This window comes from Mustela nigripes, chromosome 14, assembly GCF_022355385.1.
Source record: "Mustela nigripes isolate SB6536 chromosome 14, MUSNIG.SB6536, whole genome shotgun sequence".
Taxonomy (NCBI): Eukaryota; Metazoa; Chordata; class Mammalia; order Carnivora; family Mustelidae; genus Mustela; species Mustela nigripes.
Window position 1 is genome coordinate 52,918,376 of NC_081570.1, and position 26,471 is coordinate 52,944,846.

Genomic DNA, 26,471 nt, shown 5'->3' on the forward strand with positions numbered 1-26,471 from the left:
CTCCTGTCCTAGCTTGTGTACGTCACAACTTCAGCTCATCTTTGACTGTCAGCATTTTGTCTCTGCTTAAATGGCCTCTGCTGGACCAGACTGACTGCGTTTAGAATTCTGAATCCATCCAGTGACGTATTTCTGCACCAGGGCACTGTGTCCTCTTGAAGAGAAACACCTATGTGGCTTGGTGCTCCTTCCCGTGTGTAATAAATGTTAATGGCTGCTCCCCAGCAAAACTCGAGCTCCTCGCCTCTCATCCGCTGCTCGTTTCCACTTTCTACAGCCACTATCTCAAACCTTCACTGTGTTTCTCCCTTTGTCCTTTCTTTCAGCTGATCATGGCTCCTCATGTTTAGAAATACAAAGGCCATATGCTGGATCATTCATTCACCTCTTCTCGTGCTGCCCCAGCAAATGCGTCCCATTTAAAGAAAAAAAAAAGATTATTAGAGGGAGAGTGTGAGTGTGCATGGAGGTGGGTGGGGGGAGGAGCAGAGGAGGAGAGAGAGAGAGGAGCTCAAGCAGACTCTGAGCCGAGCACGGAGCCCATGTGGGGCTCCATCTCAGAACCCTGAGATTGTGACCCGAGCTGAAACCAAGAGTCGGATCCTTAATCTACTGTGCCACCCAGATGCCCCATGTCCCTGTTCTTTACTTCCTTTTCTCTTTAGTAGCATTCATTCCACAAATATGTACTGGGCACCTACTACATGCTCGGCACTGCGAGAGACATTTATGATTCATCAGTGAACAAAATGGACAAAGATCCCTGCTTTCTTGGAGGAAGAGCTGTGCCTCATCCTGCCAGTGCTGGGGCTCATGACCACGTCTGCCATCTCCAAGGACTTTGATCCTCACCTTCCTACTTCCTGTCATTGGGTGCTCCACTAGCTCCATCCCTCCTGCTTGTAGACACGCTCAGATCCTTCCCTTTAAAAATGATCTCTACACAGTGGTCTTTCTATTACTCTTCCTTCACCTCTGGAGCTTCTGGAATTTTTAGACTCCATGTGCTGTCCTCATTTCTTCATTTCTGTCTCCACCAGATCCACCATAGTTTCTGCCTCTGCTATTCACTTGAAACTGTTCTCGTTAAGATTCATAGACATTTCTCAGTATTGAGGTTCAATAGGCGCTATTCAATCTTTTATCGCTTGGTCTCTTGAAAAGTCTCCACTCTAGATTTCTACCCCACCATTCTTTTTCTGCCTAACTACTCCTTCCCCTTCCTTTTCCTTAATGGCTGGTATCAGTACATGTGTGCATTTGGTTTTTCTCACTTTCTTCTCCTTGTGTGCTCTAGCAGCCCCGGTTACCACCGATCAAGAATGACTTGCAAGCGCCTCTTTTTTAACCCATTCACCCTCAGCACAAAATCTGTGCTTCCACGTGATTATTAAGCATTCCATCTCCGTGTTATATAAGTAGTTAGGTTATGAAAGTAGTTCAGTTTCAACATTTCCAAAAGAAAACTGTCTTTTCTCTGGATCTTGCTTTTCTGTGTTCTGACCTGGACTTGCTGGGTGTACAGGTCTGAATCCATCCAATTGCCTACTTTGCACCAGGGCGCTATGTTCCCTTGGAGAAGAACACACACCTGGGTGGCTTGATGCCACTACACCTGTGTGACACACATGTATAATTCTGTGTTGTGCATATGGCACCCATTCACCCAAACTAAAATTATCTGAACCAACAACTCCGTTAATCATGATGGGTCTTCCCACCCGCTCCCCAAATCTAGATGTTGAAAATATTAGCAAATCCATTCAATTGCACATCCTAATATCTCTTCAATCCTTGAGGCTTGTCAACATCTTTGTTTACTCAGGATCTCCTCTTTTCTCATCTAGATGATAAAAATAATCACCTGTGTAGTCACCACTATAACTCATCTTCTGTAGGGCCTTCAGAGTGATCTTTTCCATCCTCAAGTTAGATCGTGTCATTCACTTGCTTAATATTCTTTAATGCCTGCATAAGTTCAGGTTTCTTTGCACGGCGTGCTGGGCCCTTCGTGATTGAATGTCAGTGACAATGAGAAATCTTAAATGCTTCTTGATAAAAAGTAAGGCATTTGCATTACTTGGATTCTCGTATGTAGTTTTTTATCAAGTTTTCTGGGATATAAAAACAATCATAAATAGGTACTGAAACTTATCAAAATATTTCTTTAACTATTGAGATAATCATGTGATTTCTTCCTAAATTCATTCATGTGCTGAATCACTCTGATTTCCTAACATTAAACCATCCTTCTGTTATAAGCTCTAATTGATAACATTTTTCCAATGCATTGTTTGATTTGACTGGATAATATTTCGTTATATGCTCATGTGGTCATAAGTGAAAAATGCTGAAATCATCATTTATTTTGGAATCAAGGGTGACTTATTTTGGAATCAGTGACTTCATTAAATGATTTAACTATTTTTTTTTCTCCTTCTCCCCCTTTTCTTTCTATTTCATGAATCAACTCACATAAAATAGGGCTTTCCTGTTCTTTGAAAGTTTGAAAAGTCTCATCCATGAAATCATGTAGACCTAGTCCTGGAGCCCAACATAGAGGAAAATCATTGGTTACGGATTACATTCTTTCTACAGATATTTAGATATTTTAGTTTCATTTTTTTAAAAAAAGATTTCATTTACTTATTTGACAGAGAGAGATCACAAGTAGGTAGAGAGGCAGGCAGAGAGAGAGGGAAGCAGGCTCCCTGCTGAGCAGAGAGCCCGATGCGGGGCTCAATCCCAGGACCCTGAGATCATGACCTGAGCTGAAGGCAGCGGCCTAGCCCACTGAGCCACCCAACTCGGGACTTGATCCCAGGACCCTGAGATGACCTGAGCCGAAGGCAGCAGCTTAACCCACTGAGCCACCCAGGCGCCCCTAGTTTCATTTTTTAAATTTATTTTTCTTTCTATAGCATACTGGCATTTCATTATATTCTATAGATTCATCCACTTTGTCTACATTTTCAAATTTATTGGCACATAGTCATTTATAATATTATTTTAAAAATTTGTTCTGATCCATGCTCCTGAAGTCCTGGGATCGAACCCTGCCTTAGGCTCCCTGCTCAGGTGGGAGCCTGCCTCTTTCTCTCCCTCTACTCTTCCCTCTACTCTCACGCTCTCTCAAATAAATAAATAAAATCTAAAAAAAAATCAAATTGTTCTGTTTACTGTTCTCATTTGTATTGTATATTTATTTGCATTTTCTTTTTTCTCTTTCATAAGTTTTTTTTTTTGTTTTAGAGAGAGAATGAGAACGCACATGAATGGGGGTGTTGCAGAAGGAGAGGAAGAGAGAGAATCTCCAGCAGTTTCCACACTGAGCACAGATCCTGAAGCAGGGCTTCATTGATCTCATGACCCCGAGATCATGACCTAAGCCAAAATCAGGAGTTGACACTTAACTGTCTGAGCTACCTACGTACCCCTTCTTTGATCAGTCTTAGAAAAGATTTCCCTGTTTTGTCTTTTCAAAGAAACAGGTTTTGTTCTGTTATTTCTATCTTTTCCTTATTTCTGCCTTTCTTTTTAAATTTTAATTCCAGTATGGATTACATATGGTGTACGTTTCAGGTGTACAATATAGTGATTCAGCAGTTCTATACCTTACTCAGGGCTCCTTATCTTAAGTGTACTCTTAATCCCCTTCATCTATTTCACCCATCCCCCACCAACCTCCCCTCTGGAAACCATCTGTTTGTTCTCTATGGTGAAGAATCTGTTTCTTAGTTTGTCCCTTTTTGTTGTTGTTGTTAGTTTCATAAATTCCACATGAGAATGAAATCATAGGGTATTTGTCTTTCTCTGATCTATTTCACTTACCAATTACACCCTTTAGATCCATTCATGTTGTTGCAAATGGCAGGATGTAAGTCTTTTTTTTGGCTGAGTAATATTCCTATGTATGTGTATGTATGTATCTCACCTTTTCTTTATCCATTTATCTATCGGTGGACATTGGGGCTGCAGCCCTATCCTGGCTATTGTAAATAATGCTTTACTAAACATAGGGACGTATGTATTTTTTCAAATTACTGCTTTTGTATTCTTTGAGTAAATAACCCAGTAGAGGAATTACTGGATCGTATGGCAATACTATTTTTAATTTCTTAAGGAGCCTCCCTACTGTTTCCCCCAGTGTCTGTCTTTATCTTTATAATATCCTTGTTTTCTTCTTTGGGGTTACTCTTTCTCCTTTGTCTTTATTGATATTAATTCTTAGCACCTTTGTTTTCAATCTATATTATTTGTATTTTCTGATTAATTTATTTAAATTAAGTTTCTTTTTAACTGTTATACTTACGTATCCTGAATTTTATTTTATTTTGGCTTTTTAAGTTTTTCTTTTAATCCTAGTTAACATATAGTGTTATATTAATTTCGGGTGTACAATAGAGTGATTCAACAACTATACAACATGTCATAAATTTTAAATTATAAATGTTTCAAATTGTTTTATGATTTCCTTTTAAACTTAAAGCTTAATTACTTTTGTTTCCATTTTTCAGTTTATTCCACTGAGGAATTTCAAGAAACTGTTCTTCTGACATAGATTTGTAATTTATTGCATTGTGGTCAGAGAATCTAATCCCTAATGTTGATTTGGCTGCATTTTGTTGTTGAATGGTTACTTTCTGTGAAAGTGCTATGTAGGCTCAAAAACAATCCAAACTCTGTTTGTGGGTTACAAGGTTAAATGTGCATATATGTATGTATAAATATTAGTTTGAGACTATTAATTGTGACTCAGATCTTCCATATCTTTGCTTATTTTTTAATTTGATCTTTCAGTGTCTGAGAGGAATGTATTAGAAGTTATATGTATAATTGTTGGATTTTCTTTTTCTCATTCTATTAGTTGTTTCTCCATAGACAGATAGATAGGTATAGGTATTATTATTAGGTATTTGTTTGTAGTCCTATTGATTACCCCTCTGTGTTTTTCTGATGTTACAGTTGCTACTTGAACTTTATTTTCATTTATATTTGCCATCCCTTCATTGCCAATCTTTCTGTCATTGTAGGTATGTGTCTTATAGCTAACATGTCACTCTAAAACATTTTTAAAAATCTGTCTTTAATTGGTACTTAAACTGTTTAAATATGTAGTTATTATTTTCTTATATCATGTTTTCTTTTAACTATACTTTTAAAAAATATTTTCATTTCCCATCAAACATTGGATAAATAAGAATTTTCTTTGAGTGTGGGTTGTCCTGGGGAGCAGGTGGAAGTAGGTAAGCATCTCTGGGACAGGAAAAAGGAAACCCCTCAGACAGCAAACCCAAATGTGCCTTCCTTAATGTCACCCCCATAAAAGTGAAAATTAAATGGAATTCTGCATTTTCCGTGTGAGGACAACAGTTTGAGAACTAAACTGGTTGAGTGCCTACCCCCATTGCAGCAGCAATGTGCTTGATAGCTAAAGGCCAACAAAGGAGAGGTTGTAACGACTGATGGTTGGGTTCTCCCCTGGTCCATTTTATTCGAATTCTTCTCTAGAAAGGCAGGGAGCTGTGTCTTGCACATCTTGGTATTCCTCCCCAGCATCAGTCATACTCATTTACACTAGATACCAAATAAATGTTTGTTAAATGAGGTTTTTAAATTATCTGAGGCCCCTACGATCAGGAAGTGAAGGGTTGAGATTTTGTGGATGAGGGGGAAAAAAAATCCATAGAAAGATAATTACTTAAAAAAAAATTTCTTCTACACATTTGACAATAATATGTTTTGACTTTATCCTATTGGTGGTGATCGCCCCTACTTTATTTATACACCTAGATTTATCAGTATCCCTTTCTTCCCACTTACTCAGTCTTATCTCCATCCTACTTCCTCCTTCCTTACCTCACCTACCACCATACTGGTGTCCACATTTTAACTTTAGGATTGCCTGAAGTATTTTTTTCCCCATGGTACTGGGTTTTGTGTGCAAGAATGAAATGAGCTATGCTATTGCATATCTTTATTTGCACATATCATGTAATATTGCATTTACTGTATCTCACTGTCTCATTTTCAGAGAAGGTATTAATGTAAAAATTTTTGAGAATTTGTGTAGTTGGAAGTATTTTTATTTTTCACATATTTAAATAATAGCTGGATATAAAAATATTAAAAATAGAGATTCAAAGTTCTTCCTTTGGCATTTTGAAAATACTAATTTGTTGCCTTCTCAAATCTAATGTTGATGCTTTGAGGGAGAAGATTGTATTAGTTCATTTCTGTTTCCTTGGAAATACATTCTTTCTCACTGGAAGCTTCTAGCGATTTCTCTTTGGCTTTGATGTTCTTAAGTTTCAAACCCAAAAATGTGACTATGTGTGTTTTTCCTTATACATCATCTTTGGAACACCGTAACCACTTTCATTCCATGTTCTTTAATTTTTCTTGAACAATGAGAAATTCTCAGCCATTATTTCTTCAAAGCCCCCCTTCTTTTTTCTTCTCTTTCAGGGGCTCCTATTTTATACAGGTTGACAGGTCCAGCCTCTCCATTGCCTTGCTTTTTCTCTTTCGTGTTTCTTATTTCCATGTTTTGTTTGGTTTATTTGCATTTTCCACTTCTTTATCCTTTGCCTTGTCTTCAGAGAGCTTTCTTTGATCTTTCAAGTCTCTGTTTTTCAGCCACACATAATCTACTATTGATCTGTTCAAGCACAGGATAGAGGTTAAGACTGATGCTCTGCATGAGTTTCTTCAGTTTCCTTGTCTATAGAATGGTGATAATAGTACCAGTCCTGTAGAGTTGTTTTGGAGGACTACGTGATACAATCCACATAAAGTGTGTAGAACGATGCCAAGTACGTGGTGAGGGCAGCTTTTTTTCTTTTTTTAACGTTTATGTTTTTCATACCCAGTATTTCTAATTAGTTATTCTTTGTAGCTGCTTGTCCTTGATTCCCATTACTAATAAAAAATTTTTAAGGGTGATCTATTATGCCTATTGCTATGTGGTGTTCTTATTATTTTCTAACCATTAATTCTGGCTCATCTCTTTGAGGTGATTTGGTTTGTTACATTTAATGGCTACATTCTCCAGATGTCTAGCTGTGTTCTGTGAAGAGGTATTTCCCTGGGAAGGTTTCGGCTTCCTCGAATGTTAGTGTTTAGAGGTTGGGCAGGGGAGAGCAGAAGCATGTTCATTTTAGCTAGGGTTTAGCAAATTCAGATCAGAGGAGAACCCAGGGCCAGGAACCTCTCCTTTACTATCTGTCCCTGACCACAGCCCTTTTCCCACCCAACCAGGCAATGGTTGCACCTTGGAGAAACTTAATTCAGTGGTCCTGTGACATTCCCTGGATTGATGCTGGGGGTTTCTTTCCTTGTGCTGGCCAGAAAAGCCCTCATTACAGTTGCACAAGACAAAAGCCCTTCCCCAAACTGGCGTAGACCCAGACTCCCTCATGCTCCCTGTGGAAGTCTCTACCTCCATGTCTAGACCCCCCCTCCTTCTCTCTTCAGAGAGTTCTCACAGATTTTGTGTCCGAGTCTTAGATATGTCACCCTCTCTCTCTCAGGTTCACAGTATCTCGGTTTAGAGAGGGATCCCACTCGTATTGTCGGTTTTCCAATTTTTCATGACTAGAAGTTTATGGTATATTATAACTGTATATTAATGTTCTCATCTATCAGGTTGGTTTTTGAAACTGAAAGCAATTTCATATTTTTAGGTTGCTACCTATACCTCGCATGTGTTTGTGAGTCCAGTTCAGCTTTGTCTCAGAAGATTAAGTTAACGAAGACTTTTTTTTTTAAGGACTTTTTTATTTGAGACAGATATAGTGAGAGAGCATGAGCAGGGGCAGAGGGAGAGGAAGAAGCAGACTCCCCGCTGAGCAAGGAGCCTGATGTGGGGCTCCATCCCAGGACCCTGGGATTATGACCTGGGCCAAAGGCAGACGCTTAACCATCTGAGCCACCCAGGCGCCCCTAATGAAGACTTTCAGTACAAGAAAAATTTTGTTTGTAAGGCAACCCACATTATTATGCTTTAGATAAACATTATAGTAAGGCTATTCTGTAGTATAAAGTATTCATACTGTGTCAACAAATTCTCTCCCCATTAATAAATTCAGATTCCCTTGGCATTTTTCTACTTGTATTGTGTGATGAGATTTATCTTACTAAATTATCAGTCCTGTTAAAGCCAAATTGTATTTCACAGAGACATTTTGTGAAGATTTCAGTATATGCTGTATAATAGAATATCTTAACATTATAATTAGGAATTGTAGAATATATACAGAAATGTATCATGTAAAGCAATTTGCATTTATCATAAAGATGAGTGAGAACTTCTGGAAGAAAGCCTTTACAATCTCATCTTTTGTCCTTATCCTTGTTCTGATGTTTTCTATTTCTGTATTTATTGAAGATGCACAGTAATCAAAAAGGCTTACTTCCAGAGCCAAATCCTGTACAAATTATGAAAAGTTTAAACAATCCTGCCATGTTACAAGTTCTTCTACAGCCCCAGCTCTGTGGGCGAGCTGTTAAACCAGGTAAGCACACGGGTACAGATTAAATATAGAATGTTGGCATGAAGTCAGCTTGTGCTGTTTTGCGTGAAAAACACATTTAAATGAGTCCAAAAATATTTTTCTAGGACTTGTCAGTGAATTTTAATTAATGATCTGAGCTGATATGTTTTCCCTATTTTTGGTAGATACAATCTGCTTATGCGTTTCCTAATTTCCTTTTAGTAAATGTTAAATATTAAAACCAGCTTAGCTCCTAGTTGACAGGAATTTAGAGACCAGATAATTCACACATTTTTGTTGTTATGGATTCTACCAACAAAGGATATGATACTTTTGCATGTAATATTTTTAGCAGAATCACTTTGTTCAAATGTCTTAAAGGTATGTTTCCTCTTCCCTTGTAACTCTTCTGTTGGAAAATTGTTGTACTCTGTAGAAAATGACAAATATTATGGAAGTCTTATCATATTGGTATATGCTAAATACCTACCTATTTAGTATTCTGGTAAGAGCGCAGCTTTTGAAATGCACAACTCTATATACAGAAAATGTATATTTTAGCATTAGGAAGAAGTGGATTTTTATATTCAGTACTAAAGTTTAGAATAAAAAATGTTTCAGTATACTTATTGTTTCAACCCCAGCTGGTCTAACACGGACTGGTGGACTGCAATTTGGTTCTAGCACTAACTACCCAGGGTTAGCAGAGACCCCACAAGTTAAGGACTTAGCCCCCCACAGGTCTGCTCCTGATTCACACACCAGCTACAAGCTCAAGGGGTCCCCAGACCACCTGTATTTCTGACCAGCTTGCCACAGATTTGGGCGCTCAGCTTTGATGATTTGCTAGAACAACTCGTAGAACCTAGGAGAACACCAGACTGATGATTACAGTTTTATTGTAAAGAACACAACTCAGAAATGGCCAAGTGAAGATACTCTTACAGCTAGGTCTAGGAGGGCCCTGAATGCAGAGATTTTACACTCTTTTCCCATGGAATCAGAGCACATTACCCTCCCCGCCCGTCTGTGTATTCACCAACCAGGGATCTCCATGGAATTAAATTTGGCATTGTTGGAGTTGCATTATGTAGCCTTGGTTGGCTGTTACGGAACTGAACCTCCAGTTTCCTTCCTCTTCCTGGAGGTCAGGAGGGCCAGCTGATACCACGTGACCCAATGCCCCAGCCCCCTAATCATAGGGTTGGTATTTCTGGCATTGACCAGCCCCTGTAAGGGTCCACCTCCAGTGACCTCATTAGCATAACAAAGACATACCCATCACTCAGAAAATTCAAAGATTTAGAATTTTCCTTCCAGACACCAAAGACAAAGACCAGTTAAATTTTTTTATTATACAACAATATTCATAGTATGTATATCCTATAATCATCAATTATTTGTGTCTAAGAAGAGCATTAAAGGTTTTCTGGCTCAGCCTATTACATACTCAGATATCTTTTCTACAGTTTTAATGGTAGAGAGAGATGTTTTTATGTCTTGACCTCTCAAAGCACAAGAAGCTCATTATTTCCCAAGGCAGCCTATTCCCTAGTTGGACGAATTTAATAACTAGGTTTATTTTTTATATTAGATGGTAAACCCTATAATTTTAGTGACTTATTCTGTGCTTCTTCCTCTGAAGATGCACAGCATAAGTCCATTGCTTCTTCTATAAGAAAAGACTTCTAATAATATCTGAAGACCACTATCATGAAAACTTAGTCATTTTTTTGGTTTCCCAGTCTTCTATTCTCCAGGTCAGTGGTCTTTTTGAAATCTATTTTTTGACTATGCAGCACTATCAGTAAATTTTTTTTTATAGATTCTATTTATTTATTTGACAGACAGAAATCACAAGTAGGCAGAGAGGCAGGCAGAAAAAGAGGGGGAAGCAGGCTCCCTCCTGAGCAGAGTCCGATGTGGGGCTCAATCCCAGGACCCTGGGATCATGACCTGAGCCAAAGGAAGAGGCATTAACCCACTGAGCCACCCAGGTGCCCCACTATCAGTAAATTTTGAGCAAAGCTCCAGTGTATACACTATATTTATCAGTTATATGTCATTTACATAAATGTACCTTGTTAACCCTTACATTAAGAAATGATAAAGCTAAAGTCTTTATTTAAAGATGAAAGTAAATATGAACAAGAGTTTTAGCATTTTTTTCCTACATCTCATAGACTTCTTTGGAGATTACAGTTCTATATCTGACTTTCCATAACATATGCTAAGAAATGCTCTCTAGTTTCCCCAACTAGTTGTCATCTTGGAGATATTAGCCTCAGTTTTCTGGGTTGTCCAGCAATATGGTGTACACAGACACAAACATATCCTGGGAATGGGTTTTGATCAGCACAGAATGGGGTGAGATTTCCTTCTTATGATCATTATATTTATGTTAATGCAGTCCAAGATTGTATTAGTGTTTGAAGGAAATACAGCATGCTCTTGGGTCTTTTGGCAAGTATTGGCCACACCTTTGGACTCTCGGCTCTCTTCAGTAATTCCTCTCCCGTATTGTATTTTTGTCTTTTCTTATTGGGTAAGAATATATATTCTCTACTCTGCCTTTCTACTCAGATTGATATGCGGCCATAGAGATCATGCCTATTTTAGTGCAAGTTTCACAGTTGTTTTTTGTAAAGATTTTACTATTAGAGAGAGGGAAAAAGGGAGGATGAGTGGGGTGAGGGGCAAAGGGAGAAGCAGACACCCCACTGAGCAGGGAGCCTGTTGTAGGGCTTGATCCTGGACTCTGGGATCATGACTGGAACCAAAGGCAGATGCTTAACCGACTGAGTCCCCCCACACGCCCCTAGTTTCACAATTTTAAATAAGGCTTTCCACTCATACACTAATGGAGAAGTTATTTCACCACGTATGGCTTTTTGTTTGTGTGGTGTGGCAAGGGAGGAGGGCGAAATCTACCTCTGGAACACACGTAGAGCTTCTGGAGGATGTTTGGAGAGTTTCTTGGCGTTCCAGAAAGACGGAGTTTCTTGTTCATCAGTAAGCTCCATCTTTATTTCCTTCGATATGTCCTTTCTCTCTTTTAAAGATTTCTCTCTTTTTTTTAAAATTTATTTGACAGAGATCACAAGTAGGCAGAGCAGCAGGCAGAGAAAGAGAGGGAAGCAGGCTCCCTGCTGAGCAGAGAGCCCGATGTGGGACTCGATCCCAGGACCCTGAGATCATGAACTGAGCCCAAGGCACAGGCTTAACCCACTGAGCCCCTATGTCCTTTCTATGTTAGCGCTATCCACTAACATTTACACTACTTTGACTTCCTCACAGAGGGCTCTGAGCAACCTAAGAATTGTAATTCCTTCTGCTTATATTAAATGTAGTACATATAATATGTTTATATTTATACCCTTGTTTTATTTTTCACATAATACACGTAACACATATATTTACTTATTTATAATTTGTCTCTCCTACTAGAATGTGAGTTCCATAATTGCAAGGATTTATGTCTTGTTCATCTCATGCACCTAAAGCAGCACTGTTTTTTATAATGAAAGAGATATAGTATTTGTTTACAGATTAATCCCCTTCCTCTACATCTCTGTCCCACAAATCACACATACCTGGTTACTCACATGTGGTCTGGTTTGTTAATTCCTAAGGACACTTGTCTGCCTTTTCAGTCTAATCTGTACCCTTCCATCAGGTTGACTTTTCCCCCCAGGCCCGGTTTGGTTAGGTTATTCTGACCATACTTATCTTTTCTCTTCAGTCCAGACCTTTTAACCATCTTCAAAAATACAATACAGTGTAAATATTCTAGACTTCTTTCTTTGTATGTATGTGTGTGTATCCATTTTAAGTTTTAAGTAGTGTGCAATTTGTTGTAGTCTAAATTATATTTTTAACAGCTTTATTGAGGCATAATTACATATTAATTGGCACATATTTAGAATATTAAAAAATGGTATGCTTTTGACATGTATAAAATTATAAGTATACATAAATTTTGACATATGTGTATACCCATATGTATATCCACCGAAATCAAAATAATGAACATATTTGTTACTCTTAAAAATTTCTATCTGGCCTTTTGTAATCTACCTCTCCCCCATTCCCAGGAAACTACTGATTTGATTCTTGTCACTATAGCTCGTATTTTCTAGAAATTTCTATAAATCACACAGTATGTACCGTTTGGCTTCTTTTCACTCAGCTCACTGAGATTCATTTACATTGCTGCATGTATCAATAATTTTTATTCTTTTTGAATGAGGAGTAGTAGTCCATTCCACAGTTCGCATATTCATTGACTTGCTGATGAACATTTAGGTTATTTCTAGTTTGGGATTATTACAAATAAAATTTCTGTGAACATTGTGTACTAGACTTTATGTAAGCTTATGTTTTTGTTTCTTGCCAGTAAATTAGTTGTGGAATGGTTGGGGCATATGGTTGGTGAATGTTTAAGTTATAGGAAACTTTGCCAACTGTTTTCCAGCGTAGTTAAACCGCTTGGCGTTCTCACCCATCACTGTCTAGGGCTCCAGTGTGCTCAGTCTTCTCACCAACACTTGACATGCTAGTGCTTTAATGTTAGCCTTTCTGTTGGGTATATACTGCTATCTTACTGTGATTTTGAGTATTCCTTTTGGCGGATGATTTTGAACATCTTTTAATATGCTAATTAGCCATCTTTCTATCTTTCTGTTATATCTTTTTAAATATACTACACATTTTAAAATTGAGTTAACTTTTTCTTATTCAGTTGTAAATGCCCTTTATTCTGGATGCAAATCTGCTGTTGTATATATGGGTTTGCAAATATTTTTTCACTCCCTAAGATGTCCTTTATTAACGATGTCTTTGGAAGAACAAAACTTATTGTTTTGGCGAAGCCCAGTTTATTATATCTGTTACAATTGGTACATCTTTTGTCAGATTTAAGGAATCTTTGACAAATTTAAGGTCATTAAGATACTCTCTCATATTTGAGAATTTCATAATTTTACCTTTTAAAAATTATTTTTAATTTTACCTTTTGTATTTAGAACTTCGGTTCAATTTGAGTTAATTTTTGTTAATGATGTGAAGTAAAGTTCTAGATTAGTTTTTTTACAGATGTTCCAGCATCATTTGTTAAAAAAGATTACTCTTTTCCTACTGAACTTCCACTTAGGTTCATTATATATTCATGGCTCTATCTATGGACTCTCTATTCTAATCCACTGATCTAAATGTCTGTCTTTATCCCAATACTGCATTGTCTTGATAAATGTAGCTTTATAAGAAGCCCTAGAATCTGTTAGTGTAAGTCCTCCAACTTTCTTCTTTTTTCAGTTTGTTTCAAATTGTTTTTCAGTTTGTTTTGTTATTCTATGTCCTTTGTTTTTGTACATAAATTTTAGAACCAGCCTGTCAAATTCTATGAAAAATGTCAGTAATTTGGTTGGGATTGTGTTGAATCTATATACTAATTTGGGGAGAATTGACAGTTTTGAGGTTGAGCCATGCATATGGTGTATTTCTCTATTTGTTTAGGCTTCCTGTAATTTGTTCCACCAATAGCTTGTAGTTTTCAGGGTACAAATATTACACATATTTTGTCAGATTTATCCATCGTATTCTACATTTCATGATGTGATTTTAAATAGTTTTGCTCTTTATTTTTATTTTTTCAAAGATTATTTATTTATTTGACAGAGATCACAAGTAGGCAGAGAGGCAAGCAGAGAGAGAGGAGAAAGCAGGCTCCCTGTTGAGCAGTGAACCTGATGCGGGGCTCAGTCCCAGGACCCTGGGATCATGGCCTGAGCCAAAGGCAGAGGCTTTAACCCACTGAGCCACCCAGGTGCCCCAGTAGTTTTGCTTTTTAAATCTCAATTTTGAATTTCATGTTGCTAGCATATACAAGTACAATTGATTTTGTGTATATCCTATCTTGCAAACCTAGCTTATTATTTCTTGTAGGCTTTTGTTCTTAGGATTTTCTGTATAGACAGTCATATAATCCACAAATAAACACAATTTTATTTCTTCCTTTCCAATATCTATGCCTTTTACTTCTTTTTATTATTGTTATTTTTAAAGATTTTATTTATTTATTAGAGAGAGAGAGAGAAGGAGCATGAGAGGGGGGAGAGTCAGAGAGAGAAGCAGACTCCCTGCTGAGCAGGAAAGCCCTAGGTGGAACTCAATCCCAGGACTCCAGGATCATGACCTGAGCCAAAGGCAGTCACTTAACCAACTGAGCCACCCAGGTGCCCTGCCTTTAATTTCTTTTTTTTGTCTTACTGCAATAGACAGAAATTCAGCATAATTTGTGCATTGAACTGGTAAGAGTGGACATCTCTGCTTTGTTTCCGACCTTAGAGAGCATTCATTCTTTTATTAGGTCAGCTATAGTTTTTTTCACAGATTTTCTTTTTCTAGCTGGGAACTTTGCCTTCTGTTTCTATATTGCAGAGAAATTTTGTTGTGATAATTGCTGGAATGTATACAGTGATTTTCTCCATTAACTGAGATGATCATATGTATTTTTTGTTTTTGTTTGGTCTGTTAGCATGATGAATTACATTGATTTTTCAATGTTAAACCAACCTTTTATTCGTAGGATATATTATTATATATTATAGTCCTTTGTATATATTGTTGATTGATAGTACTGTTCAAGCCTTCTTGAGAAGGGGAGGTTGGGGCGCCATGGGAGATTAGCGAAGAGCTAAGGATAAGGGCAGAGGATGTGAGACTGTAGACATTTTCAAGTGTTTTGATTTCAGTGGTGGTGGTTTTAAACTGGGAAATACTGTATTCATTAATAACTGTGAAAAAATATTAATGTTTTGTAACAAAATACAGTGACTAACTGAAAAAAGAGAGGAGGTGGTGTTGATATCTCTAACCATAACTGTGGATTTGTCTACTTTGTCAGTTCTAGAAATTTTTGCCTTACATATTTTAAAGCTTTGTTATTTGAAGCACATTTAAGACTGTTGTATCCTCTTGATGAATTGACCCCTTTATCATTATGAAATGCCATCTTTAATCCTCTTTGTTAATAAATGGTCTGTCTTTATAAACAACTAGTGCTAATGACCTAATCTTCCTACCACCAATCATGAAATGGACTCATTCTAAAGAAAGCAATTTCTAATGGTCATTTTTCCAAAGATGAAATAGGCTGGTTTAGCAAGTAGTAAAACTTGAAAAAAGTACTTTTGAAAACATGGGATAAACTTGTAGAGATGATATATATTACATATATAATATCTAAATATTTTTTATCATTGGATTAAATACTTTTTTTTAAAGGCACTAATATTTTAACCCTCCCTCCTTTTTTCCTCAAAATCGGACAACGCAATTCTTTTTTTTTTTTTTTTTTTAAGTAAGCTCTATGGGTGCCTGGGTAGCTTAGTGGATTGGGTGGCTGCCTGCAGCTCAGGTCATGATCCCAGGGTCCTGGCATCAAGACGTGCCTCAGACTCAGACTCCCTGCTCAGCAGGGATCCTGCTTTTCCCTGTCTCTCTGCTGCTCCCCCTGCTTGCCCTCTCTCTCAAATAAATAAATAAAATCTTTAGCAACAACAACAACAAAAAGTAAGCTCTACACCCACCATGGGGCATGAATTCACAACGCAGAGATAAAGAGTTGCATGAGTCACATGTTCCACCAACTGGGCCAGCCAGGGGACCTGAAATTAAATGCTTTTTGAAGTGCTTTCTATGCCTGACCATTTCCAGTTGATTTATAGTAATTAGATGAAATTACTTAATAAATTTTCTATCTCATGGCCCTTTTTGTCTATATACTATTTATTCTGAAAACATCCCCTTGCCTTTAAAAAAAAAAAAGATTTATTTTATTTATTTATTTGAGAGAGGGAGAGAGTGTGCATAAGTGGGGAGGACCAGAGCAGGGCTGGATGTGGTTTCAGCTCACAATCTGAGCTGAAGCCAAGAGTTAGATGCTTAAATGACGGAGCCATGCTCTGGAGACATCTCTTTTGATACATACTCTGGTATTTGTGCTCAGGCAAACCTGATGAAAAAAAAGAAAATTGTGGTCACCATTTATTCTTTCTATCCACTATGATGCTCATATTTCTTTTTATTATGTAAATATTTTTTCTGTGCATATATTCTCTTCTTGAATGGATTGTAGGCTTTTTATTTTATTTTTTTTAAAGATTTTATTTATTTATTTGACAGAGAGAAATCACAAGTAGATGGAGAAGCAGGCAGAGAGAGAGGGAAGCAGGCTCCCCGCTGAGCAGAGAGCCCGATGCGGGACTCGATCCCAGGACCCTGAGATCATGACCTGAGCCGAAGGCAGCGGCTTAACCCACTGAGCCACCCAGGCGCCCCGATTGTAGGCTTTTTAAAGGAAAAGTCTGTATCTTGCCCTTCCTTCCCCCACCCTGCCAGAGTAATACCCAAACACCTAATAAAAATACTGAGCAAATAACACGAGTTCAGTAAGAATTATACTCACTAAAAGATGGAATTCGTTTTATTGGTCTAAGAGCTAGAGAAAAGAAAGGCTAGGTTTGGTGTTTTATTATGATGATAGAAGGTGTTGGAATTTTAAATAAAACTCTAGGTTTGAGTCACAAGGAAGGGACCTCACCAGTTTTTGTGCAATGACAAGGTCAGTTTATCACTGAACTTTGGATGAATTTGTTAAGTTTAAAAAAAAATACTATTGGCCCCTTTTGGAGTTTGTTTCTGTCTTATCATAAAGTTAAATTTTTACTTTTCTTTTCTTAAAGCAGTTCTCGGAACACCTCACAGCTTGCCCCATCTGATGAACCCATCCATCTCCTCCGCGCTTTTGCATTTGAATAAAGCACATCAGGTATATAAATAACATTGAGTACTGCAACTCGGAGTGACTCATTTGTTTGTTCCCAAAGTTTAAAATTCTCCTGAAGTTAAACAGGTATTTTGTTTTTTAAACAAATCCTTAGTAATAACTATAGCTACCTGAAAACATACTGAGTACCTGAGTTCAAATTAAGCTGGTCAAAGCAGTGTAGTTCTACCTATTGATTTCTAGGCATTGATTTCTGGGCATTGATTAAAGGGGATTAAGGGAAGGAGGTGTGTTTTGTGGTATATTTTTGTAGAAATAAGTGGTTAAAAACAAGACTTCTGCTTAACTCCAAGTATTACAGAAAGAAAGAAAAAAATAAGTGAACGTAAACTCTTAATTCTTAAAATTTAATCTATATACAAATAATTCATGTAAGAATAAAAAATAACTCTCTAACCTTTTTCAGATTCGTATTTTAGGACGCATTTGTATATACAAATGTACTCATGACAGTCAGGTACTGCTGAAGGCTGTGTCTGTGTAGGAGCCTGCTTACAAGTCCAGCCGAATCCCTAATGGAGGTTTGGTGGGTGGAGTAAATGAGCATCTAAGTCCTAAACACAACTTTTTAAAGCACAGGTTTATCTTTTATTTAGTTTTCATTAGAATCTAACATAGATTTGAGGATGGGGAAAAAATAGATAAAATATGAACTTTATATACGTGAAAGTTTATATACGAATTTGCTTATTTTCTTAAATAATAGTAACTTGGAAAAGAATACATTAAAATGCATTGTATCCGTATACCTCAAAAAAAAAAAAAAAAAAAAAGAATCTAACATAGGACCTTGTACATTGTAGGGTCTTTTTTCATCCCATTACTCCCCGTATTTTATTGGGACTCTGACCTCTACTGGACACTCTGCCGGTCACTGATGCCATAGCACAGAACAAAACCATTCAGAGTCCTTGTTCTTAGGGAAATTCAACACATATAGAAAAGAAATGTGAATTACAATAAGATGTGAAGTGTGACATGGGAGGGGAATTCAGAGTATTAATATTGTCAGAGAATAAATAATTCTCTTTATTTTAGAATTAAGACTAGAATGTTTAATTTTGCCCGGAAGGCCTAAGCCAGCTGGGTCGCAGCCTCTCCTGCTCATCGGGTGTCACTGTCCCAGTGCGGGGGGGGGGGGGGGGGGGGGGGGGGGGGGGGGGGGCGGGTAGCTTTAGGTCTTCAGAGGACCTTGCTCTCCTCCTCCTCAGGTCTTTGCTCCACTGCTGTTCCTTCAGCCAGGAATGCTCCCCACTCCAACACCATCTGAGTCCCCCAGACTTCCCTGGTTACTTCCCCACAGTCTTCAGATCTCCATGGGAGAGTTAGTTCCTCAGGGACACCTTCCTTGAACTTACCACATCTAACTAAGTCTCCAAGTCTTCTCCTAGCTCCCCTGTGTTTCCTTGCTCTGCTTGTCACCATGTATAATTCCATGTGTTTATAATTAATGAATGTCTCCCTTCCCCAGGAGCCTCTAAGATCCGTGAGGGCAGGTCGCATTGTGCATGTCTCACTTTGTGGCACAGTGCCGGGCACGGAGAAGGTGCTCAACAAATATTTGTTGGGTGATTAAGTGAAGAAAGAAGTGATGAAGTGACCTTGACCTGAAAGCCCAAAAAGGGGTGAGGGGAGGAGGAAGGATGAAGGCAAAAAATGGAGAGGATGTGGAGTTCGTTTCGTGACTCCACGGTCACATCTTGTGTATTATTAAAAGAGTTAAGTAGCATTGCCTCAAGTGGGAAAATGGAATATTAAGATGCTCTTGCTTTTGCTCAGATCAGCTGGAGAGCGGCACTTTAAAGTGGACTGGGTTCTAGGACAAGCAGCTCTCCCAAGTCGAACTAACAGAATGCTTTCTCATTTTCACAGAGCACAGTTCTGGGTAATACTTCCAGTTTACTCCTTCAGAATCTTTCTCATGTACCCCTGGCACAGCAACAGTTACTGAAGTTTGAGAATATTCCTACTAATAACGTAAGTCTGGAGTTAATTTTTTTAATTTTCTAATTCATTCCCTTTCTAGACTCAGGCCCTATTGTTGATGACTTTTCACGTATGTAGCCTTTTCATGAGAGAATACCCTGTGGCCACGGGCAGAAGTCTCACTCTCTTTTCTTGTCTTGCAGAAACCCGGCTTACTTGGAGATCCCCCAGCCGTGGTGCTTCAAACCGCAGTAGGGATAGGGTCAGCACTTCCTTTGAAAACAGAGTTGGGTCATCATGGAGAAGCACATAAAAGTAAATGATATGCATTTACTGAGAAGTCCGTAAACAGATTTGAGACTTAAGGGTGGTTTCCATATATCCTGTTTTTATTTGCAGAAAGGTCAAAGTTGAGTTTTAGTCAGTCATTTAAAATTTTAAGAGCCCTCGTACCTTTTCTATTTTTAATATTAGAGAACTATTGATAAGTTATTGATGGACTCGCTTCCATGCCAAGATCACATTTTCCCTGTTGGATATGCTTTAATATTTGATGAAGGTTCACAGCAGCATGAGGCAAAGACCTAGATCCCTGTGAGACTGACATGCTGCCCGCTGGGCCGACAACATATTACAGAGATACCCATTTAATTTTTGCCTGAATAAGAAACCCTAAGCTTTCAAGGAAATATGTGGTATTCTGATGTAAGCGTTGATGGTTTACTTGATTATAATAATTTTTTGAATGTGATCTCCAAACTTAGAAAAAGGAAATGATGACATGTGTACTTTGAGCTTCTGAAAAGATGACGAATTTAAACAAAACAATTATTTTTTAGAAAAACAAGAGCATGTGGTATATTTTAGCAAGATTTCTTATTTGAATGTGACTTTGAAAGGCACTTTCATTTGAAGTGTAATTGAAATTTGGTGATTATGCTGTGAAAAGCACATTATTATTTAATATTAATATTTATAATATTAACGATATTTAATATTATTATTATTATTATTACCACCAGTAATAATAATAATAAGTCAGTTGAATATGGATAGCATATTTAACCTTGACATAAAAACAATGACTCAAACGATTAAATGAGTCCATCAGTTCTGACTGTTGGAATTGACTATGTGAAAGCTGAACTAGGATACAGACAGGCGTAGAAATTTTTTGGTATGATGAGGCCTGTTCTAAAAGTTAAAATTTTGTATCATCAAAAGCTTATGCCCATGTTTATTATTTGTGTTGGATTAAAGAATAGGCCAGTTGCCTTAGCGTGCACTGCTTTAAGAACATTGAAAAAAATCAGTGTCCAAATAAATACATTGCTAAAAGAACTTAAGTAACTGCCTCTAAATATTAAGTACTAGAAATAATTAAATTTGCATAGTGAAATTATAAAATATAAATTTGACTTAAAGTAGTTATCAAAATTAGCTCTTTTCTCTTGATATTGAACTAGAGATTTTTTACAAGTAGAATGGGTCATACTTTTCCTATTAAAACTTTAATTTCCTCCAGAATTTTTTGTTATTTCCTGTAAATAAAAATGTAAAACTTTCATGTGTTAAATTTGGTGCGTATCTATTCACAAACATTGATGTTTTTTAAACAGTGGTGTGCTGATGTTTAAAAACCAGCTCTCTAGGTTTAAAAAGAAGAGTCTTGATTTTTACAGCATCTTTGGAGTTCTTTGTGTGAACACTACAACTCATAGCCAGTTGACCACTGAATTCAGGAGCTGGGAAAAGATACGCACAGTCAGCTATTATGAACTGGTGCGAGTAAGCTGATTAAATGTATTATTAGATTTTTAAGTGTCAGAATTTTTTTAACTGAAAATTTATTTAATTATTCCCTTCAAATATGGAAGCAGGCAATTTTCAGTGATCGAGCATAAAAAAGAAGGCACCTGATACAACTTCAAGTGCCAAAAAATACATACATTTTCTCTCAAGGTCTAAAATATACAATTAAAATTTGGAATTAAAAAATAACCTGGTGATTCACAGACCTGTACCCCTGGGGATAAAAATATATGTTTATAAAAAATAAAAAATTATATTAAAAAAAATATCCTTGACATTATCCCAGAAGTTGTTGAAAAATAAGAAAAGCACGATTGCTGATAGAGGTTTTTGTTTTTCTGTATAGGAACCTGCTGCTTTACAACCACTAACTTAGCTTTCTGAATGTAACTGTTCTCTAACAGATACAGAATAGACTTCTCCACATTTCCCCCATAAGTTAACAAAATCAGACTGTTGGGAATGACTCTTGTCTAACCAAAAGCTTCTTGTATTTGTGATTCCCTACAGCATCTAATCTGATTCCAACTCCAACAACGATAACAGCTGGCATGGGCATATTACCATTCTTTCCAAATCAGCACATTGCTGGACAAGCTGGGCCAGGCCATGGGAATACTCAGGAGAAACAGCCAGCCTCAGCGGGGAAGGCAGAAGGAAATTTCTCAGGGTCACAGGCTTATCTTCAGAGCTTTCCAAACCTTACTGCTGGAGGCTTGCTGACGGGACACCATAAGCCACAGCAAAGTCAGCCAAGAGGCACGGAGATAAGTTCAGGGGTAAGAAAACTATGTGCACGCCCGTGCATGGACACATGCACACACACACACACACACTGCCTGTGTGTAGATACTATTTAGGAATATATGTATGTATGTATATTCTTTAAAATTATATCTTAAATTCTAATTTTAGAAGATTTTAAATTGGGGGTTATTTTACATGTGGTATAATTTACGAAGTATCCTGAAGCCTCTTAATTTTTAAATTTCAAAGAAAGTTAATAATAGACTTTGAGTATATAAATATGGATTATAAACTAGGTAATTGATATGTCAAGGACATGACTTTTTCATAGTGTGCATTTACTTCTCAAAACAGAAAATACTGCACTCTAAAAAAAAAAAAAAAAAAAAAAAAAAAGGTTTTTTATAAAAAAAAAAAAAAAAACATTTTTTTTTTTTTAAATTATTTTTTTTTTAAAGATTTTATTTATTTGTCAGAGAGAGAGAGGGAGAGCAAGCGAGCACAGGCAGACAGAATGGCAGACAGAGGCAGAGGGAGAAGCAGGCTCCCTGCCGAGCAAGGAGCCCGATGTGGGACTCTGGGATCATGACCTGAGCCGAAGGCAGCTGCTTAACCAACTGAGCCACCCAGGCGTCCCCCAAAATCCATCTTTTGATAAGTGATGCTAGCTCATGTTTGGCCTTTGCTTCAGTACTTACCAGTTCATCTGTAAATAAGATAATTTGAGTTTAAATCTGTTATTTAAAATAATTTAAATACGGAATCTTTATCATAGATATTTGCTTTTCCAAAAAGTTCAAGATACTCAAAAATGCTTGATATTTTAGAAATGAAATATAAACTGAGTTCAAAATTTTATAGTTTGGATAAAGCTTAAGGGTATCATTAATACTTATCCAATTTTATATTATTTATGAGGCTTTCTAAGTTAATACTCTTCAAAATATGTTTTCTACTTTAAATGTATACTCTATAGCTAATTAAAGTAATATTGGAATATTTGAAGGCAAGACCAATTTTCTTTTATCTGAAAAATGTCAAAGTTATTTATTAAACTCCGGTCTGCACAAAAGAATCTAACCTCTGTTTTAATTCTATAAGTTTCTACCCAGTTATTTTATTGATTCTTAGGCCAGTGACATCAGTAAATGTTATAACTGATAGGTAGAATAAAGTACATTTAATTTTTACTCACACCCTGAAATACCCTTTAGCATGTAAGTAGTATAAAACTCAGGTTATAAGCAGCATGTGAGGAAAAAAAATTCATTTAGTTGGCCATTTTCAAATGTGAATAATACTGAAATTGGAGGAGTTTTTGCTGTCAATGAGTCGTCGCAGCAAGTATGGATAGAAGGTTCTGCAACTGTTCATTGAGAAAGCTAAGGGAATTCTTCTAGAATAAATTTTAAAAATTGACCTGCAGTATTAATTTCCTGGGTTATTGAAAACTAAACAAATAGAGCTCATATATGAATATGCTGTATCTTTTTGGACAGAGAGCACCAGATCTTCAGAAAAGCTTGATTTGAGGTGATTCACATAATGGGCAGAGTCTATCAGGAAGAAAACAACCAAAGTGGCGCAAGGCCTGGAAAACAGGGGGAGAGGATTGAGGGAAATGATTACATGTAACTCAGAAAGGGAGGACCAGCTCTATATACATTAAAGAAACATACCCTCAGACTAGTCACATGGCATTTTGTGTTTCGTCAGTAGGCAGACCTAGTCCAATAAGTATGACATACAATAAAGCGAATTTAGGCTTAATATAACAAAGAGCGGCTAAAGCTTTCAAACAAAGAAAGAATTAAACTCTGGTTTGAACATAGTTAAGCAGACCCCAGGTGAGCACTGGTACAGACTGTTGTAGAAGTGTCTTTCTGACAGTAGGGGTTTGAACCGGTTCAAGTAGGTTTTCCAAGAATTGTAACAAGATTTTTGACTTTGCTAGACATAATTGGTTTAACATGGCTTTAGGTTTTTAGACCTGCATTTTTAAGAATTTTTTTTTAATTAAGGTATAATTGACATACAGCATATTAGTTTCAGGTATAAAACAATGATTTGACATTTGCATGTATTACAAAATGGTCCTCACCAAAAGTCTAGTTAACATCCATTACCATACATTGTTATAATTTTTTTTCTTGTGAGAACTTTTAAGATCTACTCTCTTAGCAACTTTCAAATATAAGACATGGTAATATTAAACATCATTGCCATGCTGTACATTACATCCCCATGATCTATTTATTTCATAACTGGCAGTTTGTACCTTTTGACTTTTTTCACCCATTTCGCCCACACTGCCTCTGACACCAACAATCTGCTTTTTGTATCTGAGCTGCTGCTGCTTTCTTTTTTATATTCTACATATAAGGGAGATCATATGGTGTTTGTTTTTCTCTATTTGACTTTTTTTAAAAGATTTTTTATTTTATTTATTTGACAGAGATCACAAGTAGGCAGAGAGGTAGGCAGAGAGAGGGTGAGGGAAGCAGGCTCCCTGCTGAGCAGAAAGCCAGATGCGGGGCTCCATCCCAGGACCCTGGGATCATGACCCGAGTGGAAGGCAGAGGCTTTAACCCACTGAGCCACCCAGGTGCCCCTCTATTTGACTTTTTTCACTTAACATAATGCCCTCAAGGTCCATCCATGTTATCACAAATAACAAGATTTCCTTCTTATTAAAGGCTGGATATATACACACATTTTCTTTATTCATCCATCAAAGAACACTGATGTTTTCATGTCTTAGCTATTGGGAATAGTGCTGCAGTGAACATGGGAGTGAACTATCCCTTTGAGAAAGTGATTTCATTTCCTGTGAATATATACCCAGAAATGGGATTACTGAATCATATTTGGTAGTTCTATTTTTTATCATTTGTGGAACTTCTGTACCGTTTCCCTCAATGGCTGTATCAGTTTTCTCCCATTCAATAGATTGTCTTTTTATTTTGTTGATGGTTTCCTTTGCTGTGCAGAAGCTTTTTAGTTTGATGTAGTCCCACGTGCTTATTTTTGCTTTTGTTGCCCGTACTTTTGGTGTCATGTCCAAAAAATCATTGCCAAGACTAATGTCAAGGAAATTTTCCCTTTTATTTTCTTCTAGGGGTTTTATGGCTTCAGGTCTTCTCTTTAAGTCTAATCCAGTTTGAGTGAATTCTTATGTATGGTTTAAGATCCTGGTCCAATTTCATTCTTTAGTGTGTGGACATCCAGTTTTCCCAACACCGCTTATAAGAGAAACTGTCCTTTTCCATAGTGAATTCTTGACAAAGATTCGTCAAAGATTCGTTGGCTATATATGTGTGTGTTTATTTCTGAGCGATCTCATTTGATCATGATGTATAGTCTGTGTATCATTGTATACAGTTGTATACAGTAAATGTATTGTTGTAATCTGGATTGGTAATATTTTGTTGAGGACTTTTGCCTGATATCCCAGTATCAGGGATATTGGTCTGTAGTTTTATTTTCTTGTAGAGTTCTTATCCGGCTTTGTTGGGCATTAATTTTTCTTTAAATAAATGTCTGGTAGAATTCCCCAGTGTAACCATCTGGTCCTGATATTTTCACTCTTGGGAGGTTTTTGATTACTTCTTTTATCACTCTTGGTCTGATAAGATTTTCTATTTCTTTATGATTGTTCTTGGTATGTTGTAAGTTTCTGGGAATTTATCCATTTTTTTTCTGGGTTATCCAATTTGTTGGCATGTGTTTCTTGGTACTAGTCTCTTATGATCCTTCATATTTCTGTGGTGTCTGTTTTAATGTCTCCTCTTTCATTTGTAACTATTTGTATCCTCTCTTTTTCTCTTGGTTAGTCTAGTTAAAGGTTCTTCTGTTTTATTTATCTCTTCAAAACCCTAACACTTAGTTTCATGGATTTTTCTAGTCTCTTTTATTTCTGTTCTAATCTTTATTATTATCCCCTTTCTGCTAATTGTGGGCTTAGTTTGTTTTTCTAGTTCTTTGATGTGTAATGTTAAATTGTCTGAGATCTTTTTTTTCTTTTTGTAGGCATTGCTATAAGCTTCCCTCTTAGGACTGCTTTTTGCTATATTCCATAAGTTTTGATGTGCTATATTTCCATTTTCATTAGTCTCAAGATAATTTTGACTTCTCTTTTTTTTTTTTTTTTTGACTTCTCTTTTGATTTATTCAACCTGTCAGTTGTTCAGAAGTATGTCTATGCAACTCTGAAGTCTTCAGTTTCCCTCCTGTGATTCACTTCTAGTTTCATACCATTGTGGTCACAGGAATACTTGATAGGATTTCAATATTCTTATATTTGTTCAGACTTGTTTTGTGATCTATATTTAGATCTACATATGATCTACATTTTTTTTTTCTTTCTTTCTCTCTGTCTCTCTTTTTCTCTTTCTGCTTCTGCTTTTGGTGTCAGACCTAAAAACCTATTGACAAATTCAGTATCATGAAGCATTCTACCTACGCTTTTAAGAGTTTTATAATTTTAGCTCTTACATTTTAGGTCTTTGACCTTTGAGTTAATTTTTGTATGTGGTGTAAGGTGAGAATCCAGTTTATCCTTTCACATGCAATATCCAGATTTGTCAGCATTTTTGTTGAAAATACTGTCCTTTCCCCATTGAATAATCTTGACACTTTTGACA

At 36.9% G+C, this 26,471-nt stretch overlaps 1 protein-coding gene across 1 annotated transcript in view; it reads left to right on the forward strand.

The window, feature by feature from the left end:
* Positions 1–26,471, forward strand: part of RAVER2 (ribonucleoprotein, PTB binding 2) — a 91,963-nt gene that overhangs the window by 32,394 nt on the left and 33,098 nt on the right. The window contains exons 5-9 of the mRNA XM_059374991.1: positions 8,390–8,516; positions 17,240–17,325; positions 19,216–19,320; positions 19,473–19,584; positions 21,592–21,860. Coding sequence (XP_059230974.1) covers positions 8,390–8,516; positions 17,240–17,325; positions 19,216–19,320; positions 19,473–19,584; positions 21,592–21,860 — 699 coding nt within the window. The remainder of the gene's footprint in view (positions 1–8,389; positions 8,517–17,239; positions 17,326–19,215; positions 19,321–19,472; positions 19,585–21,591; positions 21,861–26,471) is intronic.